Source organism: Notolabrus celidotus, chromosome 15 (assembly GCF_009762535.1).
Source record: "Notolabrus celidotus isolate fNotCel1 chromosome 15, fNotCel1.pri, whole genome shotgun sequence".
NCBI classification, from domain to species: domain Eukaryota; kingdom Metazoa; phylum Chordata; class Actinopteri; order Labriformes; family Labridae; genus Notolabrus; species Notolabrus celidotus.
In genome coordinates, this window is record NC_048286.1 from 30,045,527 (window position 1) to 30,064,200 (window position 18,674).

At 40.2% G+C, this 18,674-nt stretch overlaps 1 protein-coding gene across 1 annotated transcript in view; it reads right to left on the reverse strand.

The window, feature by feature from the left end:
• Positions 1-18,674, reverse strand: part of astn1 (astrotactin 1) — a 616,195-nt gene that overhangs the window by 38,542 nt on the left and 558,979 nt on the right. The window contains exons 17-19 of the mRNA XM_034703125.1: positions 17,777-18,054; positions 15,542-15,675; positions 13,413-13,564 (exon numbers count right to left, since the gene is read on the reverse strand). Of these exons, the coding sequence (XP_034559016.1) occupies positions 13,413-13,564; positions 15,542-15,675; positions 17,777-18,054 (564 nt within the window). The remainder of the gene's footprint in view (positions 1-13,412; positions 13,565-15,541; positions 15,676-17,776; positions 18,055-18,674) is intronic.

Sequence of the window (18,674 nt, forward strand, 5' to 3'; positions counted from 1 at the left end):
GCAGATATTCCACTGTCCACCAAAGTGCTATGTCTTTTTATAATGAGCAGATGTAAAGACACAAGAAAACTCCTCAGGAGAGTTATTGTGAAATAAACCAGGACATATTTATTGATGATATTATGTTGGACATTGGAAATAAGGTATTGGAAAACCTTCTCCAGCAAACTGATCAATATCTATCTGTAACATAAGTATCAATATTGTAGCGTGATAAGAAAGGAACATGTTTAAAACTAAATAAAAAGGTGTTAAGAAGACACCCACACATTCACTACTCTGGAACCCAAACTACTCTGCAGGGACAAGAACCTCCATTGTCAGATAAAGACAATAATCTGCATTTTACATGAAGTTTTGAAGTATACACTTACTTAAAAATGTGCCTCTGAATACTCAAGGCTTATCTCCAGCTTTGGCTGTCCACAAGTGATAAGCTCTGAATCCCATCAGTCCATGTGTTGGACTGCAGTTCGGAGACTTCAGCCTTCTTGGAAGACTTGATTTTGGTGCTGGAGAGGGTTCTAACTCAAAACTTCATGCAGAGACATCAATGCTAATTTTGGCAGACGCGCGGGGACGTGGAACGACAGGAATCTCCCCAAATCAAGTTTTATTTTCGTTATTTACACAAGGTTTAACGATAAGATACTTCAAAAGTGTACGTGGCAGAAAATTGATGATGAACTTCGCAGTCATAACATCAGATCTGTCTTGGATACTTGGGTAAAGAGAAATGCAGAGCTGTAAACTGATGACCACCTATGGTAAGTTGGATGGGATGGTTGTGGAAGCTGCTACACTTAATCAGGCTCAATATTCAGTGGAGGTGAACCGAGCTCTGGTTCAGAGGATCTTCTCTATCGAAAATGTCCCTGCATTCAAGGCGAGGTTCAGGCCATAGAGACATCCAAAGAGGCTCAAAGTCTGAGCCGTGGCACTTTGTGAAGTGGTGGACTGCCACCTATGGGTTGAAAAGTGAGTTATAACCTTAGGCTCAGTGTTTCAAATCTTGGGGTACTGGTCTTCAAAATGAGATTTATTTCCAACGATCCACTGAAAGGTATCAAACCTTGTAGCCTTGTTATCAAACTAAGCTTTTGAGTGTGGTGCCTTCTCTTGAGAGCACCTTTGGGTGATATACATGACATATCATGTATATCATCCTGAAGGGGTATAGTCCCAATGTGTTCTTGTTCCATGTCATCAAATAAGGAGTCACTAAAACAACTCTTTGGCATCTCTTTCAGACCATAGACTGTATAAAATATGGACATAGTATCCGTGAGGTCACCCATCTGTTTCTGAAGCGCTGTTTTGAGGCCAATCGTCGGTGGGAGCCATATTCCTGCTGTCGAGCCTCCTCGCCAACAGCTACAGTGTTCCCGCCTGTCAGTCAAGTCAGCTGTGCCTCTCATTGGAAGACTTGTAATCTAAATATCTACAAAATTGCCGCATTAGAAAAAAATTCACCCCCCGTACAGTGTGTGCCAATAGAGAAATGAGCTATCCAGACTACACTGGTCTTTTGTACCAGGCTGTAAACATGTTTATTTCTGCTGTAAAGATCGGCTTTTTTGAATTGGTGTGTATGTGGTTTCTGGTAGTTCTGGAGCCAGCCTCAAGCGGATCTTCTATGAACTGCAGTTTTTAGCACTTCCGCATTGGACTCATATTTTTAGACCAGAGGTTGCTGCTTGCTGCTTGTTTCAGACACTGGGGCTTTCTCAAACTGGTCTTCCATTTCACTATGGAGGGAACTCTGGAGTCACACCTATGGCAGATTTAAGTCAACCTTCAAGGTGGTGGAATCAGATTTGGTTGCAGGCTCCGGGACAAACCTCTCTCAGCCCCTCCAAAAACTGGAACTTCATATGACCATGGTTGCATGCCATATAACTAAGCAGACTCCCCAAAATCAATCCACAATATGCAAAACACTCCCCCTCTTCTTTGGTAGCATTTATTTTTCAGTAAACATGTCATTGTTTTCAATCTGATATTTATAATTGGCAAATTGTTCATATGTAGCCTACTTGTAAATATTAAATATGCCATAATCGAATAACACATGGGCTTTTTTAAGACTAAATTTGAATGTGTTGTAAACATTCAGGTTGTTTTATCTGTATGATTGTTTTAGTTTCATCTTAATAAAAGCAGTCTTTTTTATACAGAGGCTCTGGATGGTCCATCCATTGCAACCGTCCTCATCCCAAGCAGACTGTCCTGTTTCCTTCATGTCCTTAAAAAGCAAAGGTTTACATGAGTTAGCCTGAAGCTTCTTGGTCTCATGCTCAAGCGGCAGGTAAAGCATTGGTATTTGAAGGCTTGGTAATGAGCACACACCGGTATTGCACTACTTGCTACCAAAGGGGGACTTAAGGATATTCCTAGGACATGCTAGAGACATGACGTATTTCCTCTAGCATGACAGAGCCTCAGGATTCCCCGAGTGGAGCTCAAATGTGGCTACTTAGAGGGACATCTGGACGGTCTGGTCAGTGTTTCCACAACACAGACCCAGGAAAGGAGGGACAATTTTTTGGATGGGTGGCTGGAATAAAGCTTCACCTGTGAAGATCATGCACTTGTTAGTGATGTTTTCGTTACACCCAGCTAAGAAAGGAAGCAGCTTGTTATTGTTCAAGCAGACACAGCTCACCGCTGCAAAGAGAAAGCAGGTGGGGGGGTCAAGCAGTGGCAGTTCAGGGGAAGTGACTGGTGCTAATAGGAAGCTAAGCCTGGCTTTGGTTAAAGATTAGAACGCACATGTTCCGGTCAACCCCGATGTCTGCGTCTATGTCTGTGATGTAGATAGGTGAGTAATGTGTTTATTGATTGCAATCCTTCTACCGCTGACCCTTGAGCAAACCTTAACCTCACTGGGTGATCAAAGCTGTTACATCATGGGATTGCTTACAGCCCAGGGGATGTTTGTTTTCACAGTGGGGCTGATCCAGCCGAGTGGTGCCTTGACTTAAAGCAGACTTCCTATCCATGAAGCATGCACACATGTGCTCGGGACTCTGCATGTTCTTGTGTGTGTATGTGTGCATGCTTGCTATGATCTCACCTTGTGTGCCTGAAGCTTGTTAAGGGAGAGATTACAGCACAAACAAGCTGTTGTCAGCTCCACATCTAGACGAGTCCTGGATTCTATAACCATCAGCTGAATGTATGTAGATTTATCTAACGTTACATAAGCACAGACAGGAAATACAGAAAGTACACAAATGCAACTGTGCAGCTGTCAACAAGTATAAACTCTGTGAATAAACAACACAGCTGTGAGGAAGTTTGGTAGAAAATTAGATTTTCTGACATCTGGATTTGATGATGATGATTCAGTGAAAAGTGAAAAGCAGACATTTGGTCTCTTTTTGGTATTATTTTTGTTTCTCACACAGACGATCGGTAGTGTCTCTTCTGATCTTTTCCCGTAAATGGCTTTTCTGTTTCAACTGTCCTGCTGGAATTTATCATGTAGACCATTTGAGGGATTATGTTCTTGGAAGAAATCATATTTCAGATTTTGAAGAAGCATCAAACATTTCTTTTTTTGTGAATACAAAAGATTTATAAAAGGTAAACATGTTAAAAATAGTGCTAAACTGCTTCATACATCATGAGAGGATTCCTGCTTTCATTGTCCTTGTATAGATATTTCTCTGCTCCTCTTCCATCCAAACTGTGTGTGTTGACAGATAAGGGATACACTGAACCAGGAAAAATATAAGGGGAGGAAAGAGATAAGACAGGTTATTTTCAGCAGCTTCTTATCTATTATGTTTTCAATATTTCACATTTGACCTCATTTTTTACTTCAACCTCTCTAACCATCTGTGTTTCCACTGAGAAGGAGAAAAGGAGTCTACTTACTCCTCTGTTTGATTCTATGGTGGCTGAAACCTTTTGTTATATTTCTGCATTGACTCTATTGGAGTGTTCTCTTTGCAATACTCCACCTATACACAGTTGGCAGTGAAATGTATATGCTGGTCATATCAGCATACCAGCAGTCCTTGGTTCCAATACGTCCTCTAGTTGTTGTGCACAGAAAGCCATGGCAGCAAATTCTGGGTGTATTATGTTGGAGCTGGAGCTGATAAATGTTGAGCAACAGTTGATCGTAATGCAATTATTTTAAAGAAGACAAGAGAGGAGACTCGGAGGAGGTGGAATGGATAGCCGCTGATTTAGTGTGGACTGTGATACCAGGATGTTGGATATTATGATGCTACCCAGTGGACCTATCACAGGGCTTGTGGTCTGCAATGCATTGTTACATTTTTGAGGAGGTGCGTGCAGGCTGCATGCATAGGCTCCTGCATAGGTACATGGCTTTGGCTAAAATGAAATATCTATTTTCATAAAATCTTGCAGGTTGGACAGTGGTGCAGTGGTTGGCAGAGTTGCCTCCCAGCATAATGGTTCTGATCCCAGCTGGGGCCTTTTTGAGTGAAGTTTGCATGTTCAGCTGGTGGTGCATGGGTTTCCTCCGGCTACTCCGTCCCACAGTCCAAAGGCATACCTGTTAGATTACGTAGCAACTTTAAATTTCCTGTAAGTGTAAGAGTGAGTGGTTCTTGTTGTCCCTCTATAGATAGTATGTCAGGCGTGTGATAGGCTGCAACCTGTCCAGGGTTCCCTACCTCGTGCTCAATGACAGCTGCAGGGATAACCTTTCTAGATCTACGCTTCAATCAGTCTTTTCTCCAGGACAAGTTGACAAATGTAAAGATAATCCTTTAAGGACTTTCAGAGATACCATGTTCTTATGGATATGACAGAGTAGCACAGTACCACACATGTGGAAGGTAATAGGCAGACAACAGCAACACAAAATTCCTCTGAAGGCATCAAAATAAAAGAGAAGAAAATGACGGAGAGAAAGGAGAAACGAAAACAAGATGCTCAAGGGAAAAAAGGAACGCAGAAAGAGAAGAGAGAGGAGACCAGAAAAAAAGGGCAAACCAGAATAAATGAGAAAAGAGAAGGTGGCCAAAAAAACAAATGAACAAGAGGAGATAAGAACTTCAGGAGGACTATGTGATGAAGAGGAGGAACAGGAGATGAGAGGAAAGATGAGTGAGTGGTGGAGGAAAAGAAGAGCAGCCAAGTGTATTTCTGTAGAGTATTGTTCACCAGCCCATGTGAGACTGATTCTTTAAACCAAAGTAGACTGATGGCTGGAATCAAAACCACACCGCATGTTCAGCTTTCCAGATCTTTCCATCTTCCTCTACCTCTCTCCTGTCTTTCTGTTTCCTTCTCTCTCCCCCCTCACGTTCCCTCTCACCCTGGTGGTCTCTAACTCCCCTTCCCTCCTTTCTCTAATAACAACACAACATCCATGCCCGGCAACCCTGGCCAGTGGCCACCCTCACAGTGGGGGTGGTTCTTCACAGTCATCAATCATCTGATGAAGACAAGATTCATCAGCGGGAGCTCAGAAATAAACTTTTCTTTCATTATGTTCCTGTCTTTTTTTTATGTTTTGTTTGATCCTGTACACGGAGCAGAGCTGGATAGCGTTCACAAAGTCAAGCCGAAGCTCTGTGAGGTACTTTGGCACATCAGAAAGTCCAACATTTGACACCTTCGACACCCAGAAGTTACTACATGCAACCCTCTGACCGGTGTGTTATCTTTCTGGCATGAAGATGAGAAGAGATTTAATTTTCTCTGGATGAAGAGCTTGATCATTCCTCTCGTAGAACGTTTTGTGGTATCACAAAATCACATATTTTTTCAAGCGGGAAGAAGTGATTGAACCGCGATCAACTCAAGAAGGTAAAACTGTCTCCATCGTCTGCCCTGTTTTTGAGGTAACCTTCATCCATCATGTATATTAGTGTTGTCTAAAAATGATAAATCATTGATATTGTGATGTTTTTGTGTTGCATAGTTTGCTTTGGTACATTTTGTCTCTTGGAAAACAGCTGTCTTGCTCTCCCTGACATGACCTCTCCCTTCTCCTACCCCTTTGACTTCTGTACTGAAAACGAGCAAACCTGACGGCCTCAGATCAACGCATTGGACCCATGAGCCACACTAATGTCTGGACTCAGTGAGCTCATGTGTAGTAACTAATCCACAGTCAATAATGCACTTTCCCCATTGTTCGCTTGTGTTTTGATTTGTGTATAAAAACAAAGAATCTGTTGAAGTTGAGACTGAAGCTTTCTGGTGTTGGTTTGTAGTCCAGGTAATATTTCTCATTGCCGTTTGAGAGGACACTGCTTGTATGAGTAGAGTTAATGACTCCACTTTACATCATTTGCCATCTTTTGTCATTATTTGCTCTAATTTCACTAATTTTAATTTTGTAAAAACACACTGGAATAAATACCTGTTAGCTTTCCACTAGCTCTGGTACTTAATGTGCAACATGAGCACCTTCTGCTGGGCCCTGCAGACTTGAGAGGAGTTTGTTTCTATAAAAGTGTTCCTCACACTTAAGATAATCTTTGAGTTTAATATCAGTCGCTTTATGGATTGTTGTAGAGTATTTTAGCTCACCTTAATGTTCAATAGTGGCTTTAATAATCGCTGTGGTGCAGCCTGCAAACCCACATTCAGCATACTTATTTATATCTGTATTTTAAGATAAGATATATTGATAAGATACTTTATTAATCCCGGGGGGGATATTCAGTTGTTGCAGCAACCAAGACATAAGTACAATCAAGAAAAAGTCTCAATTTATAAATTAAAATAAGTAAAAATAAAGATAGATGATAAAGAGGTCTAAAGGACTAGAGGATTAAAGGTTTGCATGTATAAAAACACATGCAAACTTGATAACGCATGCAAAGCTGATGTACTAACCGGGAGCACCGAGGATTGCGTCTGTCAAATGAGCAAAATAGCACGCGCAATCCATTTAGCTTGTTTGCCTTCATGAATATGCAGAGCACATGCAGATTATCAGAATGCGCAAAATACTGGGAGGAGGAGATGCAAATGTAATCATTTAGCACATGCAATGTGATTTATCAAACCTGAAGTAGATAGCGGGCGGTGTTTTTGCGTCTATATTTAGCATGTTTGAAAGGCAGGTGCAAACTGGCACAGTGTTACGCACAAATGGCTTCGATCACTGTGGCGAGAAGGAGGAATAGGTGCAATGTCAGACGACGGAGAGAAAGAATCCTCTGTGCGCGTGTCAACATATTTGGACTGTCAGAAACAAAAATTGTGGAGACATATCCGCTATCCAGCAATGCCATTATTGAGCTGCTGGAGGACCTTATTAAGGGCTGATTTGGAGCCAGTCACAAAAAGACAAAAGTACAATTTGTGCTGATATTATCCAAATGTATAATACCTCAATTCAGAATTTGTCTGAAAAACCTTCTTAACAATAAAAAGAGGCAATACTGATATTAACAAATGTGGTCAAAAATACCAGGAAATAAGAGAAAAATCAAACTGAGGGATTTTATGTGGATATTAAAACAACCTACAAATGTAAAAGTATACCAAATTTAAGAACTGTTTTTGGAAAAACAGCACTAAAAGCCTATTCTCCTCTCATAAAGTGTAACAACAGTAGCTGTAACTTTTCAAACAAACAAGTAAAGTGTGGTAAATGCACCCTATGCCTCAAGTTATGGAACTAGACTTCACCTCCTGGGTACGTGGTGTTTATGCTAGCTGGTTTTCAGATAATGAATGCATGGACTGGAGACTCATTTTCTAATAAAACAAATAAACAACAAAACCAAAAGAAAACAAATTTCCAACCTTTAAAGACACAGAAGTAGCTAGAAAATGTCTGGAAAATTTCAAAAACCTATCCTTGAGCTTTGGGAGTTAAAGGGATAGTTAAGGAATTTTCTTGTTTAAGAAAACAATCTCAATTAGTATAATGAGGATGGTTACAGTGACACTGTGGAAACAAGCATTGTTCTGTTTCAGAATCCCAAAAGTCTCTGTAAACTGGAAGAGCTCAGCGTGACATGAACCATCCAGTCATGAGTGGAATATTCCTCTGCCACAGTCTCAGAGTTTTTCTGCCCAGCATAAATGCTCATTTTCATCGAAACATGACCATGAGTTCCCTTTTACTCTGAGCATCTTGATAGATACAAGCCAATTTACTGAAAGTCTGTTAATCTGATTGGAATATCCCTCACAAACATGCCTGTACAACCACTAACGGGTAACAACAGAGAGTTATTTCAGCAGATATAACTTCATGTGTACGACTGCAGATGTTTCTGTTTATTATGTTCCTTTTTCGTGATTGACCATCTCCAAAATCTGCAATCTTCCATGTTGTACCAGAGCACAGCTCACTCTGATGTCAGGAAGATCAACTTTGTGGCCAGATAAGGAGTTTGCTTGAACTTTGAGTCAAAGTAAACATAATATGAAGGGATTACAGCCCAAAGATGATTACCTCTACCACAGATGTTGAATACTTGAGCATCCACAGTGTTTTTTTCTGCTGTTTATCACTCCGACAGCACAGATTAGGAGATGGGACAAGAGATTGCTTTGGTTGTGTATTGTACACAGCTGTATTGGTGAGCTAACACACACAGTTTGTTCAAAGGGCACAGAAAGATTAAGCTCCAAACCTTCCAAAACAGAAACGTTAAGGTCATATTAGCCTCTGGAGTGATATGTCATTGCTGCTCTTCAAAAGGCTCCCCTGCATTCAAGCTGCTCTTGTCTCCTGCAGTGAGTTTACATTGACACAGTATCCACGCACATCACCTTTCTTTACTGAAAACTTGCTTTGCGTTATTTATTACATTCGTGTGAGTGAACGTGAACTAATAGAGCTCAGTATTTGCTCACATCATGAGTCCCTGTGGATCTGTCCTTCTTTAAAAGCCTGATTGTGAGGTTCAGCCCAAAATGCAACACACCAGAGTTTGGGTTCTACATAGATTTGAGTTACCTTCTGACCACACCATGCAACAGTACAGAGTGCAGGTCACACAGTGTGGTGAACGAGCGATGCAGCTTCTCAGAGTTTACTCGACCATGTGGAGACACGGGGGTAACACTGTGCAATAATGGAAATGTTTTCTAAACAAAACAATGCTTAATTCATGTTGAAGTAATGCATGACTCATGCTGAATTTCTGTATAAAGTAATAATTAACTCCTGTTGTTCACTATAAACTAATGATCCTGTCACTATGACTTCATGTAATGACATCATGTTTAATACATCATTAGTTAAGGTATGGTAATTAACAGTTACTTCATACATCAGTTCATATATGACCACATTTGCTGGACATGCAAGGTTTTTTTTTAGGATAATTGCATATGAACAGCCTCTCAGGCTGAATTTTAAAACATCATATTTGCGAGAACAAACTGAATGTTGTGTGTATATATACATAGGTTATACATATATATACAGTATATAAACACACATATATGTGTGTAGATACAAAGACACAAAAATGTACTTTATGGGCAGTTAAGATCCTCAGCTAAAATAATATTTATAAAACATAACGCATATATTAATTAACTGTATTATACTAATAATACTTATAACACTACCAATACTACTACCACTACTAATACTACTACTACTAATAATAATAATAAAAATAATAATAAAAATAATAACAAAGATAATATAATCTAATGTAATTTAATATAATATAATACAATACAATATGTAATATAATATAATAATGTAATATAATATAATAAACTATAATATAATATAATATTGTAATATAATATAATATACTATAATATAATATAATAATGTAATATAATATATTATAATATAATATAATAATGTAATGTAATATAATATAATGTAATATAATATAATATAATATAATATAATATAATATAATATAATAATGTAATATAATATACTATAATATAATATAATAATGTAATATAATATGATATACTATAATATAATACAATATGTAATATAATATCATGTAATACATCAGTATTGTGAATACAAGGAAAATGAATTCATCTTAAAAGTCAATAAATTCATAGTTGTTGAGTTTAAATAATAACATAATTTCCCCTAACTCCTCTCTGTTCCTGTAAAATTGGCCCAATATGCTGAAGAATAGAACCCCCCCCAAAAAAACAGTCTGATGGCCCGGGCTGTCTGAACCAAACTGACCTGAAAACTGACACCAAAGAATTAAAATACATAATAAACCGTGCTGACTAACTGTATTGTTGCATCCTTAGTTTTTACACAGCAATGTAAAAGTGAATGTTGACAAGTAAGATGTAAATGTATTAAGACTGCATCTAAAATGAACCTCATTATGAACCCATGTTTACTATTATAACACTCATAAAGCGAAAGGCTCACCTGTTTTCTTTGCCGTGTGAATCTGCTGCATTGATTAATGATCCTCAGTGCTGTGACTAATACAGTTTATTCTCTCATTAAGCTACAACAAACTCGGGTACTCACAGGGAACTGTAACAGTCTGCGTTATGGATTGGGTCATTACTGCTAGAATAAACTGCTCCTGTTTTGCCAGCTTCTACTTGTAAAGGTCCGGCCAAATAAGCTGCATCCTCAGTAATGGATGACAGAGCTGCAAATGCTCCCGCTGCTCCTGTGGATACTTTCATGATTTCTCCCTTTAGTGAAAACAGGAGGGAAAACAGACCTTAACAAGCAAACCTCGGAAATAACACGGATTAAACTGTGAAAGAGTATCAAACCCTTTGAAACACTTGTTAAAAATACTGCCTGGATATAAACAGTGATCTTTAACTCTCAGTTTTAAACAATGATGTGTTTAGATGTTGTCGGTTACTGAAAGAACAGTGCTGTAGTGGAGACACCAAAACTTGAGTCTCATTCGAGTCTCAAGTCACCAAAGAAGAATCCAAGATAAGTCCAAATTGAGTCCCCATGCATGATTTAACTCCTGATTATTATTTTGTTTCCTGCTGTTTCTTTCAAAACTGCTAACTGTGTGAATCTGGACTGACTGTGGGATGTTAAGGATGTGTAGAAAACACACTTAAACACAACTTCACATATTGACTGATTCTCTTGTGTGTCTGGAGATTAAAATCACAGATTAGGCTTAAAACTCCTTTTATGATAAAGCTTATAGTTAGAGCTGGCTCAGGCTTTGACCAGCTCTTAGTTATGCTGCTATAGGCTCAGACTGCCAGGGGAACTGGCACACTGGGTTCCTATCTCACCCCTCTCACCCCTCTCACCCCTCTCACCCCCACCCCCTTATCACTTACTTTAACTCTCCTTGTCTCATTGAAAGTTACTAACCATAGACCTTTCTGGAGTCCCTGAGCTCCTTTGTCTCGTAGGTTCCTCTGAGCTGCCGGACACATCCTGCTGTGGACGTTCCAGACTCCAGCTGATACGGACATGCTGGACTCCAGCTACTCATCTCATCACTATCACCGCTCCCTCTCTCTTATTCTCCTTTATCCCTCTTTCCAACCCCAGCTCAGTGTCAGCAGATGTCTGTCTAACATGAGTCTGGTCCTGCTCCAGGTTTCTGCCTGTTAAAAGGAAGTTTTTCCTAGCCGCTGTAACTAGCTAAATACTGCAAGGTGCAATGCTCATGGTGCAGTAAGATGAGATTAGACTAGATCTTATCCTGTCTTGATGTTGGGTCTTTGTTAATAATTTAACATAGAGTGGTTTAGACCTGCTCTGTTTCTAAAAGCGTCTTAAGATAACGTTTGTTGTGATTTGCCACTGGGTGCATCCTGAACAGATGTGTGTTAAAGTTGAGCTTGACTTTGTCCTTTCCTCTGTGGTACTTTTCCACATAGCACTGCCGGTGCTTGCAATCGCTGCAAAACCTTTGAAAGCAATTAACCGATGATTTGTTGCCTCTCTTCAAGCATCCTCGCAGGAAGTGTTGCTGAACCAAAGACTGGAGTACTAAGAAACGCTGAGAGAAATACATCTACTGGAATGAACATAATACTTTCAGACTGTACATTTATCATCACTAGTAAGATAAATTCTGACGCTCCTTTTCAACACTTTACTTAACCCTTCTGTTATGTTGCGGGTCAAAGGCAATATATGCCTTCCAAACCAGCTAAATGCAGCATAAAAATCTGGGCAGCATGTGACAGAAGAGGTGTCGTGTTATTTTATCAACATCACTTCAGAAAAAAAAAAAAATCTAAATTCAAAATAAAATAAACAAAAATCTATGTCATGTTAAACTATTGTATTTATATTTAGGTTTTTCCAATGTACATTAAAAACAGTTTTAACATTAGTTTTAATGAAAAACGAGTGAGTTATCCTCATTGAAGCATGATCTGTGAGAATTAAAGAACACCAATGGACTAAATCTTGATTTAAATGGTTAGTAATGGAGTTAAAAATTAGATTAAAAATAAATTTTATTGGGATTTTTTGGGGTTCTGACACTTTTGGATAATTGAATATGCCCGGGTATAATTGACACAGGATTGGTGTTCCAGAGAAATGAACATAACAGGAGGGTTAAAGGTGTATATTTAGTAGAAATGTATATAAGTATACAGAAACATGTGAGTTGTTTTATGCACACAGAGTGCAGGCAGACTTCAGTGAATTGACCTAATACAGTCAAAAAATACTCTGCACTCTAATATAATTATTACTGATGAACACCATCTTGTGGAGGCCTTAAAAACTACAACAAAAATAGGCTCATAATAATAATAAACAATGTGATGCAAACTGAAGACGTGTCATATGTTTAGAAATATAATGCATCATAAAAATTTAATAATTTCTGCATTTAAAGCTGCATAAAATACTCCTGCTCCACACTGATCACTTTTTGATGCTGATGACATTCGTCGCCAACCTCAGTGTCGTCTTCCTTAAGTCAAGGCTACACTCTTTTCATAAGACATGAATGAAAAGAAAGAAAACAGCACAAGCTTCCCCGTGACAACCGCAGCAAAATTGTCCTTATGCACCTTTGGAGCAGGATTCCTTCCAGGTGGTGGACTAGATAAAAACACATTAGGCTTATGTGGCCACATGGCGCTGACAAATTGGGGGTTTACAGCTTAAGCCAGCACAAACAATGAACGCTGGCCAACAGCTGCCCATACAAACCAAGGCCAACAGTCTAAGTCATTATCCATCTCAAAGCGGCACACAACCAAAACATCAACAGGCTCTCTTGCTGGTTCAGTAAATATTGGTTACTCTGGGAGTGAGTCTAGAAACTGGCTGGAGACCACTCAGAGGGAACAACATCCTTTTGGTGAGGTTCTGAGTCTAATAACGTAATAAAATAAAGTCTAGAGTAGAAACATTCATGGCTTTACTTTTCGGGGTGTTCAGTTTTTTCACAAACCACTTTTAAAGCTGGCAAACCAGGCCGCCCGCTGACATCCTCCTCTTTCAAAAACCTCTTGATGTGGGCACTTCTGGACTGACGTACCTGTCTCAACTTTGGAGTGGTCGCTTCTCTCTGTCACCTTCTCCTGGCTGATGAGGTAATCGACAATGCGCACGCCGATTGGTGGCTCGGTGTGGTTCCACTCCATGATGACCAATGAGCTGCTGGGCTCGTAGGTGTAAGACAGTTTCAGCCTGGCAACAAAAAACACACAGAGAGATGCCACAAGGCTGAGTGAATGATGCTGTAAGCAAAGTGGTGTCATTACTGTAATTGACAGCATACTTTATCTTTATTTTTCACAAAACTTCCATCTAATGAAAACACTTTGTGCCGTGTGACAACCTGAAAAATAAGTTGTTTAACCCCTGATGTTTGACTTCACTTACTCTGGTGAGCACTTCTGTAGATATGTGGCAAGACTCATGCGAGCAGATCAGGGCTTTCAAGCCAACCGATCAATACAGCAGCTCATTTCATTGATTGCCTTACTCCAAACAAAGAGGAGGGATGTATTAATTACCGCTCTATTCATCAACCAATTATAATCAACCAGGGACAAGACTGGAAGAATAAAACTACAGAAGTTGCAGCTTTTTTACATTTTTAGTCTCTTTGTGGTTGTCTATTTTTTGCTGTGTTTGTATGTATGCTCCCTTTTGTCCTTTTCCTTGTGGCTAGTTTTTCCTTTATTTGACAGGAAAGCAGGAGAGGGAGTTAATGTAGGGTTAAAAGGGAGTGAGGGATTGCATGCAGCAAAGGATGGAGGCCAGGAGACAAGCTAGCAACCACTTCAGTGATGACTGTAGCCTCTATATTGAGCACAGATTTCACAGATTTCCATGTCTGTTTCCATATATTTTTTGCTTCTCAAAACAATATTGTCGTGTCTCTTTTATCAGCAGTTCTGTTTCTCTCTGTAGACACTTTGCATCCGTCTGTCTCTGATTTACATCTTCAAACTCTTGGTCCTCCAGCTTGCTTTGTGTCACTGTGTCTCAGTTCTGTGTCTCTCTGTGGTTACTGTGCATCTCTCCGTCGTTGCATTTCATCTCTGAACTCTCTCTTATTCCAGCTTTGTGTCATATTTCAGCAATTTGTGTCTCTTTGCAGCTGTTTTGCCTCTTTTTGTGGCATTCTGCTTCCTCTGTGGTCAAACTTTTGGTCTTATTGTGCCTTTATTAGAAAGATAGGACACTGGATAGAGAGAGTGGGAAATGCCATGTGGGAAAGAGGCCACAAGAAGGATTCGAATCCAGGTCATCAGTGTGGAGGACAACAGTCTATACCAGGTGTTTCCAAACTTTTTGGCCCCCAAAATAAAGGTGCCAAAGACTCGCGACCCCCCTGCCCCTCGAAGTGATTTAATGTGTGAATAAACCTTCTGCTACTGATGCTTTTGATAATTAACTGTTCACTAACCCTAAACTTAGGAGTCATCTGGCAACAAAGAAAGGCAGAAAACTCATCACATTTTCTATTTTCAAGGTTTTATTTCAAATGTAGCTACTACTTTTGTCAATCTTTTTTTACTATAATGGGTCAAATGTGCTAACTTTAGATAACTTAAATAAAAAAACTTTCTGTAAGACACCTCACAACCCACCATTTGTGTTTAGTGACCCCCCCAGGGGATCCCGACCGACACTTTGGGACCCCCTGGTCTATACAGTGGATGCACGGACATAACCACTGGTGGTTATCCTGGTGCCCTGTCTTCTTTCCTCTTTTGGCAGTCATTTTGAAGCACTTCATGTTTTTTTTTGGTCTTATTGTTGTCCATTTTTAGTCCCAGTTGAGTACTGGTAGCTGTACAGACCTCCTAAGTCTTGTTCAGACGCCCTTGAGCAAGGCATTGAGCCCCTTATTGTTTGGAACACCTTACTTAATTTAATCTGTCTTGGCTTTAGAAAAACTACATTTCCTTTAGGGAGATCTTATTCCTCTTTTGGGATGCTTCCATCTCCTTTGGTTGTTTCTCTCACTCATCCATCAATGGCTTTAATTACTGATTCAACCAAATCCTGTGTTCACATTCATCCTGACGGCACATTACTTGGAACCACGGAAGCAGGACACAGAGGTCTGCCAAAAAAAAGACGGATGGTTTCTAATACAACCCATTTTAGAGCGACGTCTGGAGAAAGATAATATGATTCTAAGTCACTCACATTGGTTGGGGAAGTGGGGCACAGGTGGGAAGTCCATCTGTGCCAAAAGCGCTGGAATCGCACCGACACCAATCATCGATAACATCACCTTTCCCAGAACACCACAGCATGCTCATCATGGCCTCTTGAAGAGCCTGCAGAGAGAGAGAGAGGGAGAGAGAGAGAAAGCGGTGCCAACACCAAAATAAATGTGAAACCAAATTCAAAGTACATGTGAAATTGAAACATCATCAAAATTGAATTGTGGTTTTGTATCATAAAACCTGCATTAAGGTGCACAATAAAAACCCTGTTTCATGCACTGTTTCATTTTGTTAGCCATAGTTGAATATTCATTCACCTGTTAGGGGTGGTAATAATGTGTAATAGAAATACATGTAACTTCAAACCAAACAGCGGAACATTATAATGTTGACTGTGCATACAAGCAGCCTCATATTCAAGCATTACAAACCTCCAAACAGCCTTTTATAATAAATAACATCAGCTGTATCCTTCTGCCTAACACCCCAGGAGGGTTAGATACCGCTGTATCGACTGTTTCCTTCCCGTTTCCTTCCTGTTAGAGGAGTAGGAGCAGTATCGACGTACAGTATCGACACAGTCCAATAAGTCACAGTGCAGTACGGCAGATAATTGCACATCATGCTGCCAGCAGAAGAAGCAGTAATACTCCAAAAGGAAAAGAGACCTTGGTCAGTTTCTGTAAGCTGTTTCATAATGAAGCTGAGAGGATGTACGCTACACACACTGGCTGTTACTGCAGGACATCAGTTCATGCACTGATGGAGCTTCTTTGATCAGCCTTCATATAAACACTTAGACTTCTGTATTATTAGCTGCTATCCTCTTATTTAGAAAAAGCTTTGATTAGAAAATGATGGACAGCTGATGACAAATGAAGCTCCTGCAGCGTCCTTTGCCTGGTTATGAGAGTAGAGGAGGAACAGTGAGAGAAAACGCAACAAACAACTGACACAGAGTCCTTGAACTTCCTGTAGCCTTAAGTGTCTGCTTAAGAGTGACACAAGAATCAGTTCTGCTGTGGACTGAGCTGCCCTGAGGGATCTTTGAGGTGTGGCGTCCATGTTACAATAAAGTCAAAGGTCTGACGCAGACACTTGGTTGAATGACTCTCATGTACAGTAAGTGTTTGTTATCTCCTGCCGTTCCTCCCTGCTCTGCTAATCTGGCCCCCACAACACTGCAGGAGCCTGATTCAGAACAGAGCTGTCAATCATGGTGTCAAACTCCATTCAAAGCATCAAATAACTAATTGAAACTAAACTTTGATAAAAAATCAGCTTACAAAGAAACAACTGTAATGACAGAAACCATGTTCAAAATTAACTTACAGACATGTACTTTGATTTTTCTTATGTGTAAACATGGAGGGGGCAGAGGTTATGACTTGTAGTTCAGCCAGTCAGTAGAGGGAGCATCAAAGTTTTGGCTTCACTTTGTAGGGGGCTGTCATGTCGCCTATCTTTTCTACTACACACTATAATGGTTGAGATCAGTTCAGGAGGATTAGAGATGAAGCAGCCAATATGCGGCTAAATCTGAAATCATGGACTCTGTAGTTAGGGTTGCCAACTGTCCCGTATTAGCCGGGACATCCCATATATTGGGCTAAATTGGTTTGTTTCATACAGGACCTCAATTGTCCCGTATGAACAAACTATTAACTCTTGTAAATACAGCAGACTGCACTCTATAGATCCTCAATCAGATAAAACGGCAGTTGCAGATCATGTGCCACTCACACCGCTTGTCAACCAATCACAGGCCCCCTCACGTGCATCAGTTGTATACAGTGCAAATGCACCAAGTCCTGCAAACACTCTGGCTGTGCAAAAGGACAAAAGACTGCTTGAGTCAGTCAAGAGCTGCAAAAAGAATCCATGGAAGAAGTACATTTGGTGAGTCATACTCCTCTTTTGCATTTCATTTTTCTTTAGCCTGTTTTTTTATGTTAAGAGCCAAATTGTGGTTTCTTTGAGGTGTATGCATATGAGGTTACATAATGATAGTAAGGATTAAAGGGAGCATACACACTTTCTGCATTTCCAGGTAAATCAGAATCAGAATATACACTGAATTCACACATCATGCTCACACCACCATTGCACCGTGCACCTGTCCCTTATTTAGTAGTGAGAAAGTTGGCAACCCTATCTGTAGTCTCCAGACATTACATGGACAAAGACATTGATGTATAAAGCCTGTACACACCTGGTATGTCTCATTGTTGGACACCAGTTCATAGATGGGTGCAGCCTTGGTAATCTGCAGCAGGACGGGCTCAGACTGTTGCCGGCCTTGTGCCGCCCTCGGGCTCATGTGGCACAGGTAGCAGGAGCGTGGGCACTGGCCCTGGCTGGTGCAGTCCATACGGACACCAGCTGCCATGCGCTTCGCACCTGTGTCCAGCAGACTGGCGATGTACGCAGGGTAGGTGAGTGTCCTCGGCTCCTTGTCACGCTCCTCTGACTCCTCAGACGGCGAGTTACCTGACGGGGAAGACAGAGGGAAAGTGGTTAGTTAGCTTTCTTCTCTTGGTTGATGAAATGCAATCTAAACAGAGAAAGTAAATGATAAAACACAAGCTTGTGCTGAAAGTTATTTTTATATAATTGGTTCTCATAAATATAAAGCACGGAGATGCTGAGGTCACATGTTCTTGGTAATGAGATAAGAGAGAAGGGGAAGAAAAAGCAAACACAGAGAATTTTCTATTTCCTTTGTAGCAACATGGCAAAACTACAAAGCATTTATGCGTTCACATTTCCCCCCATATCTCCCTTCTGGAGACTTTGAGCTTTTTCTGCTTCACAGGCAGAATACAGGAGCAGGGGTATAACTATTTGGGCCAGAGCTGCAGCTACAAAGAGCGCAGAGTTCCCTCTAGCAAAGGAGGTGAACTGGGAGACCTGCAGTGAACATTGAAAAGTTTACATTGTATTAATACCTCTGCTGCTCTTACAGGCTGTTATTGACATTAATGATTCTTCTCTTCCTGCTCAAGATGTGGGAACTTATTTGAGTCCTGAAGAACATCGACAACAACAGAGGAAGAGGAAGGTGCAGTACGGAGATGAAGCGACTCCTCTCACTTCTTTTCATAGAAACA